Source organism: Molothrus ater, chromosome 17, assembly GCF_012460135.2.
Source record: "Molothrus ater isolate BHLD 08-10-18 breed brown headed cowbird chromosome 17, BPBGC_Mater_1.1, whole genome shotgun sequence".
NCBI classification, from domain to species: Eukaryota; Metazoa; Chordata; class Aves; order Passeriformes; family Icteridae; genus Molothrus; species Molothrus ater.
This window is the reverse complement of record NC_050494.2, coordinates 6,325,600-6,345,961: the sequence shown is the minus strand read 5'-3', so window position 1 is coordinate 6,345,961 and position 20,362 is coordinate 6,325,600. Positions and strand designations below refer to the sequence as shown.

At 50.3% G+C, this 20,362-nt stretch overlaps 2 protein-coding genes across 2 annotated transcripts in view; one reads left to right on the top strand and one right to left on the bottom strand.

Moving 5' to 3' along the window:
- The first annotated feature begins 2,216 nt into the window (after positions 1-2,216).
- KCNK15 (potassium two pore domain channel subfamily K member 15) lies at positions 2,217-8,265 on the top strand. Its single transcript, XM_036395993.1, has 2 exons — positions 2,217-2,554; positions 5,939-8,265. The coding sequence occupies exons 1-2, from the start codon at positions 2,272-2,274 to the stop codon at positions 6,850-6,852; spliced, it is 1,197 nt and encodes a 398-aa protein (XP_036251886.1). The 5' UTR covers positions 2,217-2,271; the 3' UTR covers positions 6,853-8,265.
- Positions 8,266-10,039: 1,774 nt separating this feature from the next.
- The window catches only part of RIMS4 (regulating synaptic membrane exocytosis 4), a 56,004-nt gene continuing 45,681 nt past the window's right edge, over positions 10,040-20,362 (bottom strand). The window contains exons 4-6 of the mRNA XM_036395994.2: positions 19,929-20,030; positions 19,538-19,677; positions 10,040-17,683 (exon numbers count right to left, since the gene is read on the bottom strand). Coding sequence (XP_036251887.1) covers positions 17,465-17,683; positions 19,538-19,677; positions 19,929-20,030 — 461 coding nt within the window. The 3' untranslated portion in view covers positions 10,040-17,464. The remainder of the gene's footprint in view (positions 17,684-19,537; positions 19,678-19,928; positions 20,031-20,362) is intronic.

The following is a 20,362-nucleotide window of genomic DNA, read 5'->3' as shown; positions in this document are numbered from 1 at the left end:
TGGCCCAACATCTGCACAGAGCAACTGCCTTTCAATAACAGGCTACAGCATCAAATATCACCCAGGGACCCCAGAATCTGATCTGCAAGGCACTGCAGGCCCCAGAACCCCTCCTAAAAGATATGTGACAGGCACCCAGAGATGCAATCATCATAAGATCTCCTTCCTCTGCAACAGAAGCTCAGTTAGCAGCTCTGGCTCCTGTCTCCAAGGTGGGAAGTCATTGCTGACCAGTGGAAAAAATTACCAGCACCAGGTGAAGTGCATCTTCATGAGCAGGAGGCCCCCACACGTGTCTGGGGCTGGAGGTTTGACAGCATCCCAGGCTCTGTTAGCAGGGCTGAGAGCACAAAGCAGACACATTCCTCCAGCAGAGGCTCTGCCCCATGATTTAGGAGGCTGCAAGCCCTGAGATGTCGAGCAGCACCCGACAGCTTTGCTGCTCCTGATGGATGCTGGAGTCTATTTTTTCTCCAATAACAACTTTCACTAATGGTGCTGGCACGGAGGCTCAGCAAGGAGGAGGGAAGTGGCAAGTGGCCAGGGTGAAAAAGAGTTCACAATTACAGTAGAAAAGGCCACTGTGTCCCTTTGCTGGCCATGGGAATGCTGAGGACAGGGATGGATGGGGCTCTAGGAGAGCACTGAGTCACCTCCTCCTTCAGGAGAGCACCCACTGCACCCAGAGCACTTTCAGCAGACACCCAGACATCTGCTTATCTTATTTTTAAATTCCTCAAGTGACAGGGTGCCACAATCTCCCCCAGCAGTCTGTTCCAGTGTTTAACTGTCTTCATGGTTAAAAAGTTTTTCTTATGTCCAGTTCAAACCTTCATTGGTGCAACTAAATCCCAAAGCATCTTCTCCTGTCCAGAGAGGGAAGCAAGATGGATGAAGAAGGATGTAAGCCTTGTCATTTTTTTCACTTGTGTGTTTTATTCCCAGCCAAAAGAAGAGTTTATTTTCCTGAAAGAGATACTATCGCCTGCAACACACAACTCAGAAGTATCTTTCTATTTTTAAAAGTGAAGTATAGGAGTTACATAAAAGCTATGGTAACCAGGAATGAGAAACAGCATCTTCAATTTGTGGGCTCTGCCTCCTACCACAGCTAACTTCCCTGCTCCTTGAGGCTGACCTGGGCTGTCCACAGCACATCAGTGCAGAGAGGCTGAGATCACTGCCCCCCACACCAGCACAGGCTGGACAGGCCCCACATTCCCACATTGTCTGCAGCCTCTCACCAATGTGCCAAAGAAAGCAGCAGAAACATTGAATCTGTTTTTCTTCCTTTCTGCCCTCTTAAAACAGCACTGGACACAGCAGGCCAGACTCTGCTCTGGTAACCAGCTGGGAAAAGGATGACACAGATAAAGCAGACAGATAATACAGACAAATAACACAGATAACACAGATAGATAACGCAGGTAACACAGATAAATAACACAGATAACATAGATAACACAGATAACACAGACAGATAACATATACAGCACAGGTAACACAGTTAACACAGATAGATAACACAGCACAGATGGATAACACAGATAGATAACACAGATAGATAACACAGATAGCACAGATAGATTGCACAGGTAACACGAATGGATTACACAGGTAACACTTAAGTGTTCCTCAGTGCCATGGGTGTGAAGTGGCCCAGAGCTGGGCAGAGCAGCAGGAGCCAGGGCTGCCTGTGCAGGGGTGATACCACAGGGGTGATACCACAGGGTACTTGGGGACAGCCACAGCCCGAAAGGCCCTTGCTTTCAGGAGGGCAAGCCAAGACGGTGTAGGCACAAGAACCTCCTCCAGCCTGGGAGCATCCAGGGGCAGCTCCAGGGAACAGGGATGTTACTGCTGTCACTGGCATGAGAATGAACCGTGGCCTCGCTAGGGCTCACCTGCCAGGCTGGGAGGGTTCAGGGCACACCAGAGCCAGCCTAGGTGTGCGTAGCCCGCAGGAGCCGGTGCCCAGAGCCCATAGGAGCCAGTGCCCGGGGCAGCAGCAGCCGGTGCCCAGCGCCCACAGGAGCCGGTGCTCGGGTGTCCGGGTGTCCGGGCTCGGTGCGCGGTGCGGGGTGAGCCGTGCGCGGGGGGCGGTGCGCGGGGCCCGGGCTCGGTGCGCGGGCGGTGCGCGGGGGGCGGTGCGCGGTCGCGGAGGTGCGCGGGCGGTGCGCGGTCGCGGGGGTGCGCGGGGGGCGGGCGGGGGGCGGCAGCGGCGGCGGGGCCATGCGGAGCCCGGGCTGAGCGCGGCGGCCGCCCCTCGCCATGAAGCGGCAGAACCTGCGCACGGCCGCGCTCATCCTCTGCATCTTCTCCTACCTGCTGGTGGGCGCCGCGGTCTTCGATGCGCTGGAGTCGGAGGCGGAGAGCGGCCGCAAGCGGCTGCTGGAGCAGAAGCGCGGGGAGCTGCGGAGGAAGTACCGCTTCTCCGCCGACGATTACCGGGAGCTGGAGCGGCTGGTGCTGCAGGCCGAGCCGCACCGCGCCGGCCGCCAGTGGAAGTTCGCCGGCTCCTTCTACTTCGCCATCACGGTCATCACCACCATCGGTGAGTGCGGGCAGCCCGGCCGGCGCGCCCGGCATCCCTGCATCCCTCCATCGCTGAACCTCTGCACGCCGTGTCCCTCCATCCAACCTCCCTGCACCCCGTGTCCCTCCATCGCTGCCCCCGTGTCCCTCCATCCCCACGCCCCTGCATCCCATGTCCCTCCATGTCCCCGTGCCCCGTCCTTCTCCAGCCCCACACCTCCTGTACCACCGGGAGCTCCAGGGCAGGCTGGGGGGTGCCCGCACGGCAGAGGCAGGTGTCACCCTTGCAAGGCTGGGACATCTCTTCAGGCCGTCCCTGAGCTGACCCTGTGGGACCCCAGTGCCCAGTGGTGGGTGAGGTCACCCACGGGCAGGCTGGGGCCGCCCTGTGCTGGGGGTGCTGCTCTGGCCGGGGCCCCAAGACACGACATTGTCCCAGCCAGAGCAGCTTGGGGAGCTCCTGCGGGAACCTTTGGAGCAGGCAGCTGCCAAAGTTGGCAGTGGTGTGGGAGGGCAGAGGTAGGGGCTGTGTCTGTCCCTTGTGCTGGCTGTAGCCAGTGAGCTGCGTGAAGAGCTGGGCAAGAATTGTTGGCTTCTTTGCTGGCTCAAAACTCTGGGCGTTTGGCCGTGTGAGATCTGCTTCACGGAGCCAAGAGAGCCACGAGCCACTGCCTGCTGCTCTGCCTGCACAGAACCCTGCAGAGACAGGGGTGTCAGCCTGGAGTGATTAAATCACATTAAACTCCCCTGTAGACTCACTTATCCATACTAGAGCCCAGCGCCTTGGTTTGTCCACTTCAATTTTGCAAGAGGATGAAACTAAATTGAATGAGGGTTGCCTTAATTGAGGTGAGATTTGCCACATGGGAGTTGAGCATTGTTTAATGAATCCACTTTGATTAATTCATGCACCCTTAGCATCCCGTGGGGGTAGACAGGGATCCCGTGCTCGTGTCACTGCTTGTGCTGGGATTTCAGCAGATTTGTTTTGGAGGCAGGAATCCTGAGGCCAAATCCAGCCCCGGCACAGCCAGCAGCCCCCTCCTGTTCTTCAGGACAGGACTTCAGCCTTCCCAAAGGGCTTGGGATGGTTGAAATACCTCTGGTAGCTGGGAGCATCATCCCTCAGGACAAGGGTTGGTGGGATCAGCTGCACTGTGTTACCAGAGGACAAGAGGTGGAAGAGGGACAGGTATCTTGCAGGTCTTGCCTGGGGTCTCCCTGTGCTCCCATGGGACGTGGTGTGGGTTTGTGCAGCTGGGAACACACATGGTCAGCAAACCACAGTGGGCTCAGAGCATGGTTCAGGTCAGACCCCAGCAGGAGGGAAAGATGAACAGCTTCAGCAAAAATCCCCATCATCACCTGACAGGTTATAGCTTCATTTACATGATTTTCCTGTTGGCTGTGACAAACAATGGCTGTGCTTATCACACACCCCCTGTGATAAATAATTTCAGCCCAGGTGCCGTATTTCTCAAACACTGACATGTAAGATCTCTTTATATTGGGCTGTGCTCCAAATCTCAGTTTTAATGTTGTTGTAGCTGTGTTTACTCTTTCTAATTCCCTTTGTCATTTCAAAACCATCAGTCAAACACTCCTTCAACAGTCTCTCAGGGTATAACAATTGTTTTTCCACTTACTGCTCTTGTGGATCATTATCTTTACATCCTCATTGCTGTCATTGTAGCTGGACATTACATCTTGTAGCCTGGGACCTGGTGATTGCACTCAGTTATTAAGCTTGGATCTGACTGGGAGGTTTTGCCACTGCAGTCTCCTGTCTGCTCTCTATTTAATGAAATGTGGCATGCAGGCATTAAATCCATCATTTTTTGTTGTGTGAATTTGTGAACAGAGAGAGCAATTAGAAGCTGGTCCCTTGCTGCCTGCTGGACCAGCTCTGAGCACAGCATGGTGAAGGATAATGCTGTCCTCAGCCCCTCAGCTCTGTCCCATGCAGGAGTTTCCTGGAGCAGGAGGTGTGCTCAGGAGCCCAGGATAACATGGTTATCCTCCTCTGGCCCTTCCATCACTGGATGCAGCACCTTCCTCAAGTATCGTGGAAATCCACGGGCAGCAAGGACTGAGGTGAAGCCAAGTCACCACTTAAGACTGTGGGGCAATAAGAGGGTGTTTTTCCCCATGTCCCCCATGCAAAAGTCACACAAATTCCTGCAGAAAGTGAAAATACAAATAGCTGTTTGTGGAAGGCCTGGCAGCAGTGCAGGAAGGAGCTGGCACTGTTCTGCAGGCACTTGCAGAAGGGAAGTTTCAGGCCCTGGTAGTTTCTTGTAGAAGCAACTCAAAAGAAAGGCTCAGATGCCTTTGGATGCCTTTGGATGCCGTTACTCCCCACGCCACGTGACTCCCTTGCTCTGATTTTGTTACTCATCCTCTGAGGTCAGGGGCCACCAATTTCTGCTAAGCTGCTGTAATTGAGGTGGGCACGGAATCGCTGGAGCCCGGAAGATTGCAGTGAATACCTCACTGTGCCTCACAGTGTGATTGTGTGTGTCCTTGAGTCACAGCTCTGAAACTTGGGCCAAGGTGGAGAAATTAAATCTCAGAAGGCATTCAAGGAGAACCTTGTTGTCCTGGAGCTCCTTGTCCTGAGGAAAAGGGCTGACAGGGCTGACAGGTGACATCAATGCTCCCTACCCTGCATCTAAACCAGCACAGCCCCTCCTCCCCAACAGGCCAGTGGTGCTTTAGGTCTGAGTCTTAGGGACACTGGAGTAAATCTGGAGTGTGTCTGCAGAAGTCCTTCCAGACTTAGCTGCTCCTGTGGGGACTGTCCCTATAGCACAGGGTTGCAGGGTCACTCTGGCTCCTGTCCAACAGCTCCTACAGCTGAGACTCAAATGTGCATGTGACACTGAATGGCTTGGGAGGAGGAGGAGCAGGTGACAGGGGAGGTGGCAGTGCCCCTGCAAGGGCAGTTGTGGATGGTCCTGGCTGGGTGTGTTCCTCCCCACAGGGTGATCCGGCGCTCTTGGTCTCAGCATCTTGCAGAGCCTCTGTTCCCCATCGCTGTGGGGTTCAGGTTACCCTGCACACCTGGCACTGGCACAGCATCAATCTCTGAATTATTCATGAGCTGCAGGAGGCTTGCAGACCCCAGTCCAGCTCTAGGCCTTCTCTTAGCCTCTGTGACACTGGGGGCTATCAGGAGGGTACCTTCTCTCTTTAGGGGTCAAATGAGGTTCTGCCTACACAAATGTGCCATCATCCCAAAGGATGGGCATCCCATGGCCCCATTAGCATTGCCTACAGATCTGTTATTGAGTTCCATTCTTCCCTTCATTTTTCTACTGCTCCTCTTGGTCACAGGGCAGCCTTGCTGGGAGCCCCAGTGAGGTCCTGATGCCGCCTCTCCTCTTCCCTGTGTCCTTCACAGGTTATGGGCATGCTGCTCCAGGCACAGATGCTGGCAAAGTCTTCTGCATGTTCTACGCCATCCTGGGCATCCCCCTGACGCTGGTCATGTTCCAGAGCCTGGGGGAGCGCATGAACACCGTCGTGAGGCTACTGCTCAAAAAGATCAAGAAATGTCTGGGCATGAGGACAACCCACGTCTCCATGGAGAACATGGTCCTGGTGGGCTTTCTGTCCTGCATGGGCACCCTGTGCATTGGCGCCGCAGCCTTCTCTTATTTCGAGGGCTGGACTTTCTTCCATGCCTACTACTACTGCTTCATCACCTTGACCACTATTGGCTTTGGAGACTTTGTGGCTCTGCAGAAGAACGAGGCTTTGCAGAAGAAGCCCCCGTACGTGGCTTTCAGCTTCATGTACATCCTGGTGGGCCTGACCGTCATCGGCGCCTTCCTCAACCTGGTGGTGCTGCGCTTCCTCACCATGAACTCGGAGGACGAGCGGCGCGACGCCGAAGAGCGAGCCTCGCTGAGGAGAGCCCGCAACAACATCCACCTCAAGCCCAAGGAGGACAGCCGCAGCAGCAACGCCATTTTTCTCCCCGCAGAGGACAGGACGAGCCAGATGAACCTGATCCCTCTGGTGCAGGAGGAGGCCGAGAGGCAGCGGCGCCAGTCGGCCGTGTCTGCAGCCGAGGTGCCGTCCTTCTGCACCTGCCTGTGCTACAGGCCCCAGGTGTGCGGCAGCCCGGCGCCCTCCCACCCAGAGACCCTGAGCTGCCACACCAACCCCGTGTACTACAACTCCATTTCCTACAAAATCGACGAGGTGTCCCTGAGCACGCGGGGGCAGACCGGCTCCTCCCCAGGGAGCACTCTGTCCTCCAGCAGCCCCCGCTGCCGGCAGCACCCCCGGCTGCGGAGGAGATCCATCTAGGAGCGTGTGCCGAGCCACACTCACTGCTCCACCCTTACTATGGTGATAAATTAAGAACAGAGATGTCAGGTTCTTCTTACTCATTTCTTCAGTTCCTCTCCCTCCCCCCAGCAGGAGCCTCTAAATCCTGTTGGGAAATAATGATTCCTTTTTTGCAGGCACTGAATGACATTGTTAGTTTTTCTTTGCTTTTTCCTCCCAAGTAGGTTCAAACATTTGGGACTGGCAAGAGCCGCCCTCTCCCACCCCAGTGAGCTGCAGGTTTGCTCTCCCACCTCCCTGCTCCCCAAAGGCTGCATTGCTGCCCTCCCACCCTGCTGAGCCTTGGCTGTGGCTGCTGCCAGCACATGACTCTTGCTCCATGGGCTGGGCTGCATTTGCTGAGAGTGTCAAAAGCAAAGTGTGTGTGAGCAAGCCTTGCAAGGCCGGGGACTACCAAGTTGTCCCCTGGCACCAGGTGCAGGTAAGTCAGTGCCACACAGGAGGTTTGCAGCTGGTGGGTGGGCAGGGAGAGGTGGGCAGGAGGGAATGGGCTGTAGTCCTGCAGCTCAGCACATGGGGACAGCTTCATGGAGGAACTTCATCTCCTGTGAGCAGCCCTCTGGGTCTGAGCTCAGGCTTGTGGCTGGCTCAGTGCTTTTAGAAGATGAAGGCCCATGTACTCACCCACCTGCCCACCAGCACACCTTGTCTCTTACACCTCCCCACCATGGGTAGGTCCTCCTTGCTGAAATGGCTGGAGGGACACTGCCCCATTCCCAGGGGAAACTGAACTCCTCCAGTCCAGTCCAGCCCAGCCCAGTCCCAGCTCTACTCTGTGCTGAGCCCAGCCTGTACTGAGGGCAGCCCCAGGGAGAGCCTCCTGAACTACAGTCAACTGCAAACAGCTTGGTCCTAAGCAGTTTGTTTTTTTTTTCTTACCTAAAATCACCCCTTCCTTCCCCACCTTTCCTCCAGCTGGAAAGGTGATGTGTTGCAGCAGCTGTGCTGGCTCCTCACCTCCTCCCAGTCCCTGTGAGCCCATGGGTTTGTGCTTGTTGCTGCTGGGGTTATCTGAGGTGGGGGTGGTCCCATCTCCACATTCATCCCCCTGTGGTACCTGCACAGCCACACCTGGGCTGCTCTTTCCAGCTGGTGACCCCAGCGTGGCCTTTGTCCATCCTCTCTCATCTGCATGAAAGCAGGGCTCTGACAGTGGTAGGAGCTCTATTGATTTTTTTTTCCTCCAATAATGGACATTTTAACTCTCAGTTCTATTTAAAATACCCTCTGAGGGGGTTTTTGTGGAGAAATAGCTCCTTTTCCTGGTGGGGAAAGCATGCAGAGTTGCCGGCATTGTGAAGGTCTCAGGGCAGGCTTTGCTCTCTCCTCCTTTTGTTCTGGGTGGCAGGTTAATAAAAGGTGAATCCATCAGGTGGTGGTTGATTATTTATCACAAGGATGAGCAAAGGGAAGTGTCCAAGCCCCAAGGCTGGCTCCCCGTGGGCACCCAGGCAGAGAGGAGGATGCAGGTGCTGCTGGGCTGCCACCAGGGGCTGGTTTGTGACACCTTCACCTGGGTGCTCCCAGGCCCTTTGGGTGGGTGCGACATTCCAGGGGCTGGGAGGTCCAACCACTGCCTCATTTGCAGCAGTGGGGCAGCCCTGCCCCAGCTGGGTGAGCCTTGGGTTAAAGAGAAAGGGGGAGGAGGGGGGAACAAAGCAGGCTGTGAGCGTGGAAAACAGGCTTAACAATGAGGCTTTCATTGGCTTCTCAGCTCCTCAGCGTGTCACTTCACGCTGATCCCACCAGCTCAGCCCTTTTGTTGCCATGTCCCATCTCCCCCACCCTCCCCATGGATTTCAGCCCGAGGTTTGGCTGTTGCTGTGCTGCCCTTTGCCATCAGAGCTGAGCAGATGGAAATCCCTCCCTCTTTCCACGCTGAACCTTGGACATCTCCCAGTGGCCAACATGGGGCTGCACCTCACCCTCACCCATAGTTGTGGAAATAAGCAGGTTCTTGATTCCTGCTCAAGGCACCTGCATGGTGAGATCCACCTCTGGTGGAGCTGAAGCAGGAGAAAACCTGAACCCAGAGGCTGAGCCAGCCCTGCACTCTCCCTCTGGATTCAGCAGGGCACTGCCCAAGCTCAGTGGCTCCGTGGTTGTGTCCCAGAGACCATTATGCAGCCATGCAGAGGCAGCAGGGCTGGTGGGTGACCTCCACACCCTGGAGGGCAGTGCTGGTGGTGAGGTGACAGTAGCTGCCTGTAGCTGCTGCTTCCATGTGGCCTGAGCTTCCAGGCAGCACTGCTTGGCTGCTCAGTGACAGCCTCAGCCCCCTCCTGCTTGGCAAGCTGGTGGTGGTCTGAGGGTGGGAGATGCTGGGCTGCCCCTTGACACTCTATAGACACCCCCCTCTTCCTCCTCCTCCTCCCCTCCCATCACTGCTCCCCCAGGGGCTGTAGCTGGGGCAGGAGGGAAGCTGCCCCTTGGTCTCACCCTGATGACCTGCAGAGGGATTTGGAGGCACCACAAACACCTTTTAAGAAATTCTTAGCGAACTTTGTGATCCCTCATTCCCATGGGAAAAGGACTTGCAGTAGCTGCCCAGAGAATGGTGCCTATTCTCAGCACCACCACCTCCTCCACAGACCCCTCCAGCAGCATCCCCCAGACATTTCCCACCCAAGGGCTCACAGCTCCAGGTCACCCAGGCACAGCTGCACACCCAGTAACACCTGAGGGTCTCCTTCCCTGGGGCCCTCAGGCTCCCCTGCACCCACACTGGATGTTCCCAACAGCCTGGGCCAGGGGTGGCTTTTTTCTGCCAGTAGAGTCTTCACCTCCAGGGTTTCAAAATCACCCTTGAATGGCCAGGGCTGACCATGAAGAGTCTTGGAAAGAAAACAGCAGGAGCTTTAGACTGGGTGGTGAGCAGAGCAAGCTTAGCTCAGTGCCTGGAGATGCTCATGGCCAAATAACATCCAGAAGTGGCTCAGGGAAATGCAGGTTTGAAGCTGGGGCTGACTGAGGGGGCCAGAGTGACAGCCCTTCCACAGAGCACTGGGCACACCAGGCTGAGCTGGTCTCATTCCCTACAGGCACAAGGAGAAGGAAGGGTCCAGCTGAAATCTCAGGTTGAAGATAAGGGTGGTGACAAGAGAGAGAGAGCAGACACACTCCACAGAAAACCTCCAACACACCGTAGGAAAAAAAAAAGGTTTTATTATCACCATTATCAACATTTTCATTAGCTTAACATTGAATTGTAAATCACTTATTCATTACATATTGTCTGAATAAAACCTACAGACAGGAAAAAGTATAGCAGAATCCTCTCCTGACTACAGACGAGTGGCCAGTGTCCCACCTTCCACCCAAGGCAGCCCAGGCACCTCCAAGCCACCTGGGCAAGCAGGCTGCCAGCTCCATTGCCTGTGTTCCCTCTGGCTCCACAGAGGTTACATCCCATCAAATGATGTTAAAAACCTCCAGAAAGTTTTGGAGAAGCCAAAAAGAGCAGATCTCAGCTGCCCCCACTCCTAGGGTAAAGCAAGAGGAGTGTTGTAGTGCCTGCAAAGTCGCTGGGTTTTGTGGAGCAATTAATGAAGTAAAAAGGTTTAACCTGTGAAAGCAGATTTCCCTGCAGTGGCCAGGCCCTGGCAGTGGGGTGGGAGCAGGGATGGGCTGGGGGATGGCTGACCCATCCCTGAGCAGAGGCCAGCTCTGCCACACCAAGGGGGATGGATGTGTCAGTGCAGAGATGTGTGGGCAGCCTCAGCCCCCTCGGGCTGGAATAAGGCCTCGTGTCCAGAGGGAAGTGGGGACCCATGGAGGGAGCAGAGGGTGCTGGGGAAAGAAAAGGAAAGGTGGAGGAAAGCTCGCTGGGAGCTGCCCTTCTCCCAGCCCAGAGGCAGCTCCCTGTCTTCTCCTGGCTGTCAGGGATGCACATCCCGCCTGCCTGGGCTGCCCAGCCCTGCAGAGGAGCCCTGGCTCCTTCCAAGGATGGGAAAGGAAACAGTTTGAATACATTGGCAGGACATGGGCATCCCTGGTGGGTGGCAGGCCATGGCAGTGCTGCGTGAGGGGGTCTCAGGGAGGCACTGCATCCCCAGGATGCCCTTTCACTGTGCAGGGAGCAGGAGAAGACAATCCCAGTGTGGTGAGGCTAGAGGAACATGCCTTAAGATTCACCCTCCAAACCTCACTTTCCCTTGCTCCAAAGCTAAAACCAGCTCCAGGTCAAGAGGATGGAATCACCAAAGAAGAGACCAGCATGCAGCACTGGGTCAGAAGCAGCAGCCCCAAAGAAAAAAAACTGCTGAAGGATTTGAAGCTCCAGGCTGGCATTAGTGGGACCTGGAGTCCCTGTGGGCAGATATCCTAACATCTGATGCCCAAACAACCACAAAAACCAGCCCCTGCAAAGCTTGTGGGATGGCTTCAGCAAGGTGTGCCTCAGTCATTCTCTTGGCTGGTTCTGCTCCCACCATGGCTCAGTGAGTGGAGCTCACAGCTGCCTGGGCACAGTGTGTGCCCACATGGCCTCTCTGCCAGACACAGCCCTTCCCTGCCCCTGCACAGGGGGCTCAGCCCATGTAACAGGCCCAGAGTGGATGCCAAGGCTGTCCATGGACCTGGCCAAGCTGGACTGCTTTGGTTGCCATTTTAGCCACTGCAAAGTCACCAAGGGAAAGTCCTTGAGTCACTGTCTCTGTTTGCTGGTGCTCTGGAAAGGGCTGGTGCAAGGTCCTTCTGTTTCAGCCACTGAAATCCAAAGAACCAAATGCTACAAAGAAACTCTCCCTGGTTCCTCTCCTCCACCAGGATAAAAGCAGCTACCTCGGGGAAGGGAGTGCAGAGGGTGCCTGTACTGTGGGGAGAGTGGAGGTTCCCCAGGGGTGAGTGTGATGCTGCTGTCGAGGGTGAGCAGCTGGGGATGGATCTGAGGCTGCCTGGTGACTGGGACATGGCCACTGAGCAGAGGAGTCTGGCAGTGAGAGCTGAAGCCACATTCTGAGAACACCTGATCACCTGCAAACTCCCTGTGGAATCACCGTGTTCACAGACACACACCTTGCCTGGTGTGCACTGGGGTAAACACAAAAAGCCTTTCACTGATCATTCTCTTTTCACTGATCATCCTCTTTTCCAAATGCTTGGCTCAAATCTGGCAGCTGCAATTTCATTTTAGATGCTCCCTTCAGGTCACAAATAGGCCCTGGACTCCTCTACTGATGGCACTTTGCATTCACACACATCTCTCTCTCTCTCTCTTCAAAGCATTAATAAAAACCAGGAATTCTTCCAGCATTCCTTGGGGCTCCCAGCACCACTGGGACCTGCTGCCTGCACAGCCAGCAGCCTGGCAATCTTGAGAACAACACGGACACTTGTCCTGTGGGAAATGCTGGGAGGAATCCACAGGCAATGGACTGGGATGCTGTTTTGAAGCTCTTTTATTCTATCACTGCATCAATGATGGAGCTGACTTAAAATCCAGTATCCTGATCCTGCCACTTTGGAAAAATCAGAGAGCCCAGCACTAGCAAGTTTCTGAAGCAAGGCACAGAACAACCTGTGCCTGTTTTACACCTTGGTCCCCTGTGATCCCCTGCAAAGGTGCAACCTCTCTGCCTTGGGTGGAATTTTCTAACAAAATGGACAAATACCACCTATGAAATGGACAAAATAACCCACAGAGCCTTTAAAGAAGAGCAGCCCAATCTGCTGCTCTGAAAAAAACCCCTCCCTTTAGCCTGCCCCAGGTATCTTGAGGAAAATAGGCAGCTGTCAGGCAGAACTCAAGTGGCCCCAGAGTGCAAAGGCTTTTTTGCTTTATCAGGGCTACAATGGCAGTGGGAACCATTCTCGTCAAGTTACAAATACTAGATAGCCTAAGAAAAACAGGAGATTGAAACAGTCATGAAGTTTATACTGAAACTATTTTTTACCTCTGTAGTATGAAGTCACCTACAGCTGTTTCTTTCTTCACCTAAGAGAGATCTCATGTTGATGGGCACAGACACTCACAGAGAAGTCTATAGAATGAATATATCTCACAAGGCAACAGCCCAGTCTTTGTTTTTTTTACAATCAAAGTTAATATGGACCTTTTTCAAAAGTGATGTTGTTCAGATTGAAGACAATTATAAACTGTATCAACAATATGTACTACAGCCTGCAAGTCACAATCTGTGCACACCCAATGGAATATATTATTGCTTGGTAGCCTATTAGACTTTGTTTATAAAAAGATTTTTATACAGAGTACAGGATTATGACAAAACTAGCTTAGTAGTTCTCATCTTGAAAATACAACATCTATTCTTTCAACAAAGTAGCTGAGAGTTAATGAACAATAACAAATATTTACTAATAATTTTATGGCCAGTTTGAACAGAATTTCTTATAGGACTCTTTTCTGGTGTTTATTTACATATGCCTCTTTTCTTTTGGAAAAAAGTTGATAAAATATAACAAGGAACATAGAAATCAAAAGAATGAGTAAACTTCATACCAAGAACATCAAACATTTTTGAAAACACTAAATTATGTTACCTGTTAAAAAACATACATATCATTTTGTCTTTAAAGAAAAATATTTTTCCTGTTTTAAAATATTACCAACAGCATGTAATAAACTAACTTAAAATGAGTTTCATAAAAAAGTTGTCTTGCTGTCTAAACATTACTAAACATGCTTAGGTTGAGATTCTGTTAACTGCCTCAACATCTTAAAAACAGCTCCTTTACAGGAACTTGTGATATTCATACTCCAGAAGACCTGCAAATTTAGAACAGTACAATGATAAAGAATCTGGCAGCTAGGAACAATAAATATATATTTTCACTCAAAGCAAATAATTCTGCAGCGTCCTTTGAAACAATCCATGGCCAAGAAATGCTGGCCCTGACCCTGCCCACAGTGCCTGCAGTGCAAAGGGATGCTCCAGCAGCTCCAGCTGCTGGATGAGGACCCATGGATTGAATTGCAGAGTGAGGACCTTGGCCATCCCAGCTGCGTTGGGGCAAAGGGAAAGAAACACCAGGAGACTGGGAAAAAGATCACATTTTTTTTCCTGAACAAACCAGGACCATGGTCACGGCTGCTTTTTGCTCAGAGCACAAAGAGGACAAAGCCACATGCAAGGCTGCTCTCCCTGTGTGCAGGGGATTCCCACTGGGGAGAGATCATTCTGCTCTCAGCATCAACATTTCTTTGTTTTCCATAATGCAGGTAACATCAGGGATTGGCTCTCCATGGGTTTTTTGGCCAGCAATGCTCCCCTTACCTTTACAATGCAGCAGTTCATGCACAAGGAACAGAGAATCACCCCTGAGTTGGGCAGGTATTTATCTCTCCTCAGTCTCATCCCTCATAATCATTCACCAACCAAAAATACTCTGACACCTTTTTGTTCTTTTATTTAAGTCTCCTGCTTTTCCTCTCTCCCTCCCTCACTGTAACCAACAGCAAGACTCAGGCACAGGAAAAGACTCAGCCAGGAACTGCAAAGGGGACAAAAATTCAGTTTTCAGCTGCTCATCACTATGGCAAAATGCTGCTTTATACAGGACCACACTGGTAATCCCAACTCTCACACCACATCGCCTTAGACAGAAACTGGTCAGCCAAATTTTTTGGGGAAAAGTGGGTTAGGCTTTATAAAAATAGGCTATTCCAAGCCTGAGACTTGTCTTGGATGCTACACTGGGAGTCTTAAATCGATGGGCAACTAGCAGAGTTCTTTTCTGACTACAACACACCATGGCCAGTGCAGGAATCATGTGTGTGAGTGAAGCAAGAATTGAACTGCAGGGTACCATGCAACTCCCCCAGCCTCACTCTGTGTCCTGTGAGTCTGCTTTGTGAAGGAAGCACTTGCCAGTCCATGTGACTGTGCCGTGCTTGGCAGCCAGGGATTGCAGGGTTCACTTGCTGGGGAGAAACAGGACTTGGAGTGAGTCAAACAAAAGCACTGGACCACAATCAATCACGTAAAAAATGCAGAAGAAAATCGCATGGAGCAGACTGTGAAACTGCCTCCAAATTACAGAATTGGAGATGTTAACAAAAATAACACAACTAGAACCGTAACTTCTTTATTTCACCCTGACAGTGACCCTTCAGCATGATTAAAACCAGACGGAAGCTAGTCCTCGGTGTTAAGGAGTCCTGTGGTAACTAAATTGATCATCACTGAGCCTGCAGAGCTTTCAGAGGGGCAGGAAACAGAGACAAGTTGCATCTGCCAGGCACACAGGAACTGAGCTTTTCGACAGACAGTCGTTAAACAAAGTTTTCTGGGGAAATATTTTTGGCATTTATAGTCTCCTACTCCCCATTAAAAACTGCAAAAATGCTGCATTCGTCTTACTGGGCACAGGAAACTCAGGATTAACTTAGCTCTTACTGGTAGATAATGTCCAAACTAAGTACCAATACAAAGCTTTTGGCATAACTTAAGACAGAAGCCCTGTTGCCAGGTCTGGTGTGTGCCTGGAGCTCCCCACAGTCCTTTTAAAGTCATAGTTATTAAAAGATCCAGTGCTACAAACCACTAAATCTACCTAATCTAGTCTAGTTCATACACATATTGTACAATATTGCCTAGTACTCACTACATACCAAGAGGAAAAGATGCTGACTTGAATTACAGTAAATGTGCTTCTTTTTTAAAAATAAAAATAAAAGAGAGAGCGCCACAACATAGTTTGACCAGCATGCAACAAACTTTCTTCAGCTAATATATAGAAATTGTCTAATACATTAGAAAAAATAATTAGTGAGAGGCCAGAGACATATTTGATCAAGGAAATTAAGAGATTTATCTGAAATGTTGAGGCTTTTGCCACTGAAGACTCAAAAAATTAGTCATTCTATGTCCCTTGTCCTCCTTCCCTCTTCTTTATATTATATAATTTTTTACAGATTATTGTAAGGCCTATATAATTTTTGCATCTATCCTGTAATTTATCTCAAAATAATTTAAAATGCCATAGACAAGCTAGGACCAAAAGCAACTGCTTTTACCATCCACTCAACACTCATGCTTTTACTCTAAGAAAGCTGAGGTCCACATGCAGAAATAAATGCTCAGTATTTCTCTATGACAGGCCAAGAATCTGCTCATTCCTACATGGGACATGGGACCTTCACTTTTAAACCACAAAGTAAAACATCTCTAAAAGTTTATTCTGGGACAGCAGTCATCAAATCCTCATTTAGGAACTAAGACAAAACCTAGCCAAAACAGAGCTATCAACAGAAAATCTTTGGAGATTCTCTGTGATTCTGGATAATTTAATTGTCTGAAGGATCCAGAGCCCTTCCTCCAGCACATGGCTCTGCTGGCAGCAGCTGCCACAGCTCAGCAAATGTGCTTTACTCATTTAATGAACAGAACACATGTGCTGTGACCACTGTGTCATCACATTCCTCACTCACCACCTCTCTGTACTTTGGGGATCACATCTCCTCTTGCAGGACACTTGACAATGCCTGTGTAGTGCCAAGACTGCCTAAAGCTCCCCTCCCTCCACAGGGAGGGTTGTGGGCTCTCCAGCGCCTTCTTCTCAGATGGCAAACTGAGATTCTTTTCTTGTGCACCCCCAGAACCCCCCATTTCCTCTCCCATGGCAGAATAAAACAAACAGTCCTGTTTCAGGTCTGGGAAGGAAGGACAGCATCTCCAGCAGATATGTACCAGTACGAAGGAGATGAAGGAAAAAAGCAGGAGATAGAAGACATCATGACTGAAAGATGCACAGCAACAAGTAAGGGAGTCAGCAAACTGCAGAATGTCTTATCTGACAATACAAAACACCTCAAGCTGCAAGTGTGTTGTTCAGCTCCCACTTCTAGTGTTTTGGGGTTTTTTACTGAGCAAAACTGTGGTTAATTAGCCTGCTAAACTCGAACTCTGTTTAAACTGTCTGTTCTAAGTGGGTGCTACTTGTTCTCCCACCAAGTATGCTTCATCAGCAGTGTTAGACACATAATGCAGTAAAGACACTTGCTGGTAATTTGGCACAGTTTGAAAACACAGCAACGACAGTGTTACAGCTAACATGACTCAGTGACAGGGAACTGATTCTAAAGAAAGAGTTGCAGGTTTTTTTCTTCTTCTTCCTCTCAGAAAGAAAGACATTATAAAAAGACCTAATGCTTCCTCTTAAACTTTCCGTTCCTGCTCTTTTTTAGGCCAGATGATGACCTCTAAATTTTTCAGGTACTTTCTTGTGAAAGAATTCATATTAGAAGTTTCTAACACGCACAGCTAAGAGAAATCAATTCCTTACTCCCCCCAAATTCTTTCGAATGCTGCAACTTTCCAGGGTTAATATTGATCTGAAACAAGGGTCCAAGAATGACAGCGAGAGAAGTGAAACAAGAGGTGTATGTCTAATTTGACAACTAGGACTCATGCCCCATGGCACCTCCTCCTCGGACGGAGAGGGCACAGTGCCCTCCCCCTCATCTTCTGTCTAAGGTCACTGGGTTATCCTCCTCTTCCAGCTCCACAAGAACTGATTGAACATGCATTGCGCTTGAGGTCAGAGTTCCAGCAAACAAAACCTTGACAGCATGTTTAAAAAACAAAAGCAGTTCCCCCTTCCTTACTCACTAAGACCTGTCACAGCAGGGTCCCACTGTGCTCTCCAGGGAAAGCTGGGAGGACTGGCGCAGGAGCGGGCCTGTGGTGGGATCTACCATCGAGGAAGTTGGGAAGAGCTTGTACCAGCCGATTGCTAAAGTTGACAAATCCAGTTCTTCCAGGAGAACCCTGGCCACTCCCATGAAGTGCTTGCGCTCCATGCGTCCATAGTTTCCCCAGACTATCACCTTAGGGACAAGAAGGGGGAGCACAGTTAATCCTCCAACTTTCACACTTCCTTGGGAAGCACAAGTCTGACCAATCCTTCGACTCATCCAACTTTCTGGAGCTTTGCTACAGTCTGAGAAGACCAGAAATATTTACTCTACCAACAGGCGACGTGAAGTTCTGCCTGATGATATTACTATTTTATTTTAAACACATGTTTACAAATCCTAATGTTATTGGATTTTTTTTTTCCTCCCATGAAACAGAGGTGAATGTGCATGTGGACAAGACATCATTCTGCTGGGCAGGGGCAGCACCTGCACAAAGTATCCTCAGGGCTGCAGTCCAACACTTGCAGGTAAAATCTGGTCCTGCCATATAACAGGCCTTGGACACCAAAAGGTGGCCTGGGGAGGAAGGGCAGGAGGAGCTCCTGATCTGGAAAAATAAACCAACAAAAAAAAAAGGTGGGCAATAACTTGGGCCAAAAGCCAACAGTTTGAGGAGAAGAGCATGTTTTAACTTCTGCACACGTGGCAGATGGAGATGAGGCATGGCCACTCACCTGGAGGAAAGGCAGGAGCCAGGGACACGACACGAGGGGCACACGTGAGTGACATGCAGGGCAAGCAGCACAGACGGCCCAGAATGGCTCACAGACAGGGGAAGGGCAATGGAAGAGCTGGCAGAGGAGCAGGGAAAGCTGAGTCACACTTACGACACGATGGAGACCAGTGGGTGGAAGAACAAATGCAGTGAGGGTCATGGGCTTAGGCATGCTGGAGGTCTGGCCAGGTGGCCCTGTCGTGACAAAGGTGACGACTGACTGCAGAGTGAGTCCGTGCTCTGAAGAGGAGAGGATGAGTAGGATGGGTTATGATGACAATTAGTGATCTCTGGGTAATCCTGACAGCTTCTTTCCCTAGGCTCCTAACAGCCACAACACTACAGTTTTCTGTAAAATGAGGTAGGAGAGACAATGAATGTCAATCAAAAACCAAAAGTTCACATCTCAGCAGGAGATGGAGCAAGCCACTGCACAAAGTGAGTTTGGTGACATGTCCATTAGCAAAAAAGCCAAGCTCCTCAATTTATTCTTGGAATAAGTGCCTTTCCTGGCAGCAAGGCAGCAGGTAAGGAAACCCATGCAAGGCAAGAGCAGACCAAGCCAGGTCCCACTCCATTTCAGTCATAAATGTGCAGTTTTGTTGCATCAGGGGAAAATGCTTCTAATCAAGGCAAATGAGGTAGAAGTCACTGAAGAAAAGGGTCCAGCAGGTTAGCTGGCAATTTAGACACCAGTGGAGGTGAAGAATGGAAACTCATGGATTAATTACATTAGTATTACAAATAGACTTTAGCCAGGCGTTATTGGATGGAAATTACTTTTTATAAGATTTAACAATGCAAATCACTCTTTGCTCTGAAAACATAGGTACAGAGTTGAAAATATGAGTATGGCAGAAAACACATGGCAGTAACAGAAAAGAGGTAGAAAAAGGTAAGATATATAATTGGGTGATGGCAAAGTAGAATGCCCTGAATGTGTATAAGCACAGAAAGCAACCCATGCTGCAAGATCATTTTAGCACCTATAGGTACCACCCATCTCCTAACTGGTTGGGAAAAAAAGAATTAAAAAAATTAAAAATCAATCCACTCATGGCATCTGGCAGGGTGTCAAATAATCATCAGCTTGGGTATGAAGAAAGAGGGATTCCTTTCCCTTTGCTAAGTTCATATTGAGTGCATCTGGTTTGACACAAACATTGGCTTTTTCTCATCTATGCTAATTAACCAGCATGACAGGACTCAGTATCTTCCATGAGAGGTGGAAGAGAGACAGGGGCAGACCTGAGACTTGCTCATCTTACCTGTAATACTTTGCCCTGGGGACTCTCAGCAAACAGCAACACCTGATTGTACAAAGGGTCCAATGACTTGCGAGCCACTTTTGTCTTCTTTTTCGCAATGCACACACCATTCTCTAGCAGGTAAGCTTTGATGTAAGCAGCTGGAACAAAGAACATGGTCAAATATGAAGAAAATCTTCATGTTCACTTTAGGAAAGAAAGTGTGGCATGTCTCAGGTGTTTCTAAAGAAGGCAGTTACAGAAGGGAAAAGATTTGCCCAAGCAGCTTTGTTTTCAGCACCACACACAGGCTGCTCAGTCCTGCCAAGCAAAAATTCAAATTTTCCCTGTTCACAAGCATTGGGGGATGCAGAGGTTCAGGGCAGTACTTTAGGAGATCAAAGCATCCTACCTGGCAGTGTTTTGGAGCCAGGTTTTGGTGTCAGTCCTCGAGCCTGAATGATATCCACTTCAAGCTGCCCATTTCGCTCTTGCAAGCCAATTTCCACGTCCCCTAAACCAGAATGTCAAAATACATAGAAGACTTTCAAAATAATACATCATTGGGTTACAAAAATCTTTAAAAAACCATCTTCATGTCCCTCCTGCACAAACTGTAACAAACTCTATGTGCCTGATTTCCTCCTGTATTACTCTGGAGCAGCTCCACAGTGATTCCAGGCCACATTTTCAAAAGCAAACTTGACTGGGAGCCCTCTAAAATGGCTTTGGTGGCTCAGTCTCCTACTCTTTGTGGCAGCAAGCTTCTCATCTCTTCCAAATGGAAGAACCTAGGATTGCAAGCTGCTTTGGAAAATGCAATTATGGTGGACCATAACAAAATTC

Excerpts from the sequence above, each read along its gene's own strand:
- KCNK15 (XM_036395993.1), top strand. The coding sequence starts at position 2,272 with ATGAAGCGGCAGAACCTGCGCACGGCCGCGCTCATCCTCTGCATCTTC. Across the intron at positions 2,555-5,938 it reads CACGGTCATCACCACCATCG|GTTATGGGCATGCTGCTCCA; the intron begins GTGAGTGCGGGC and ends TGTCCTTCACAG.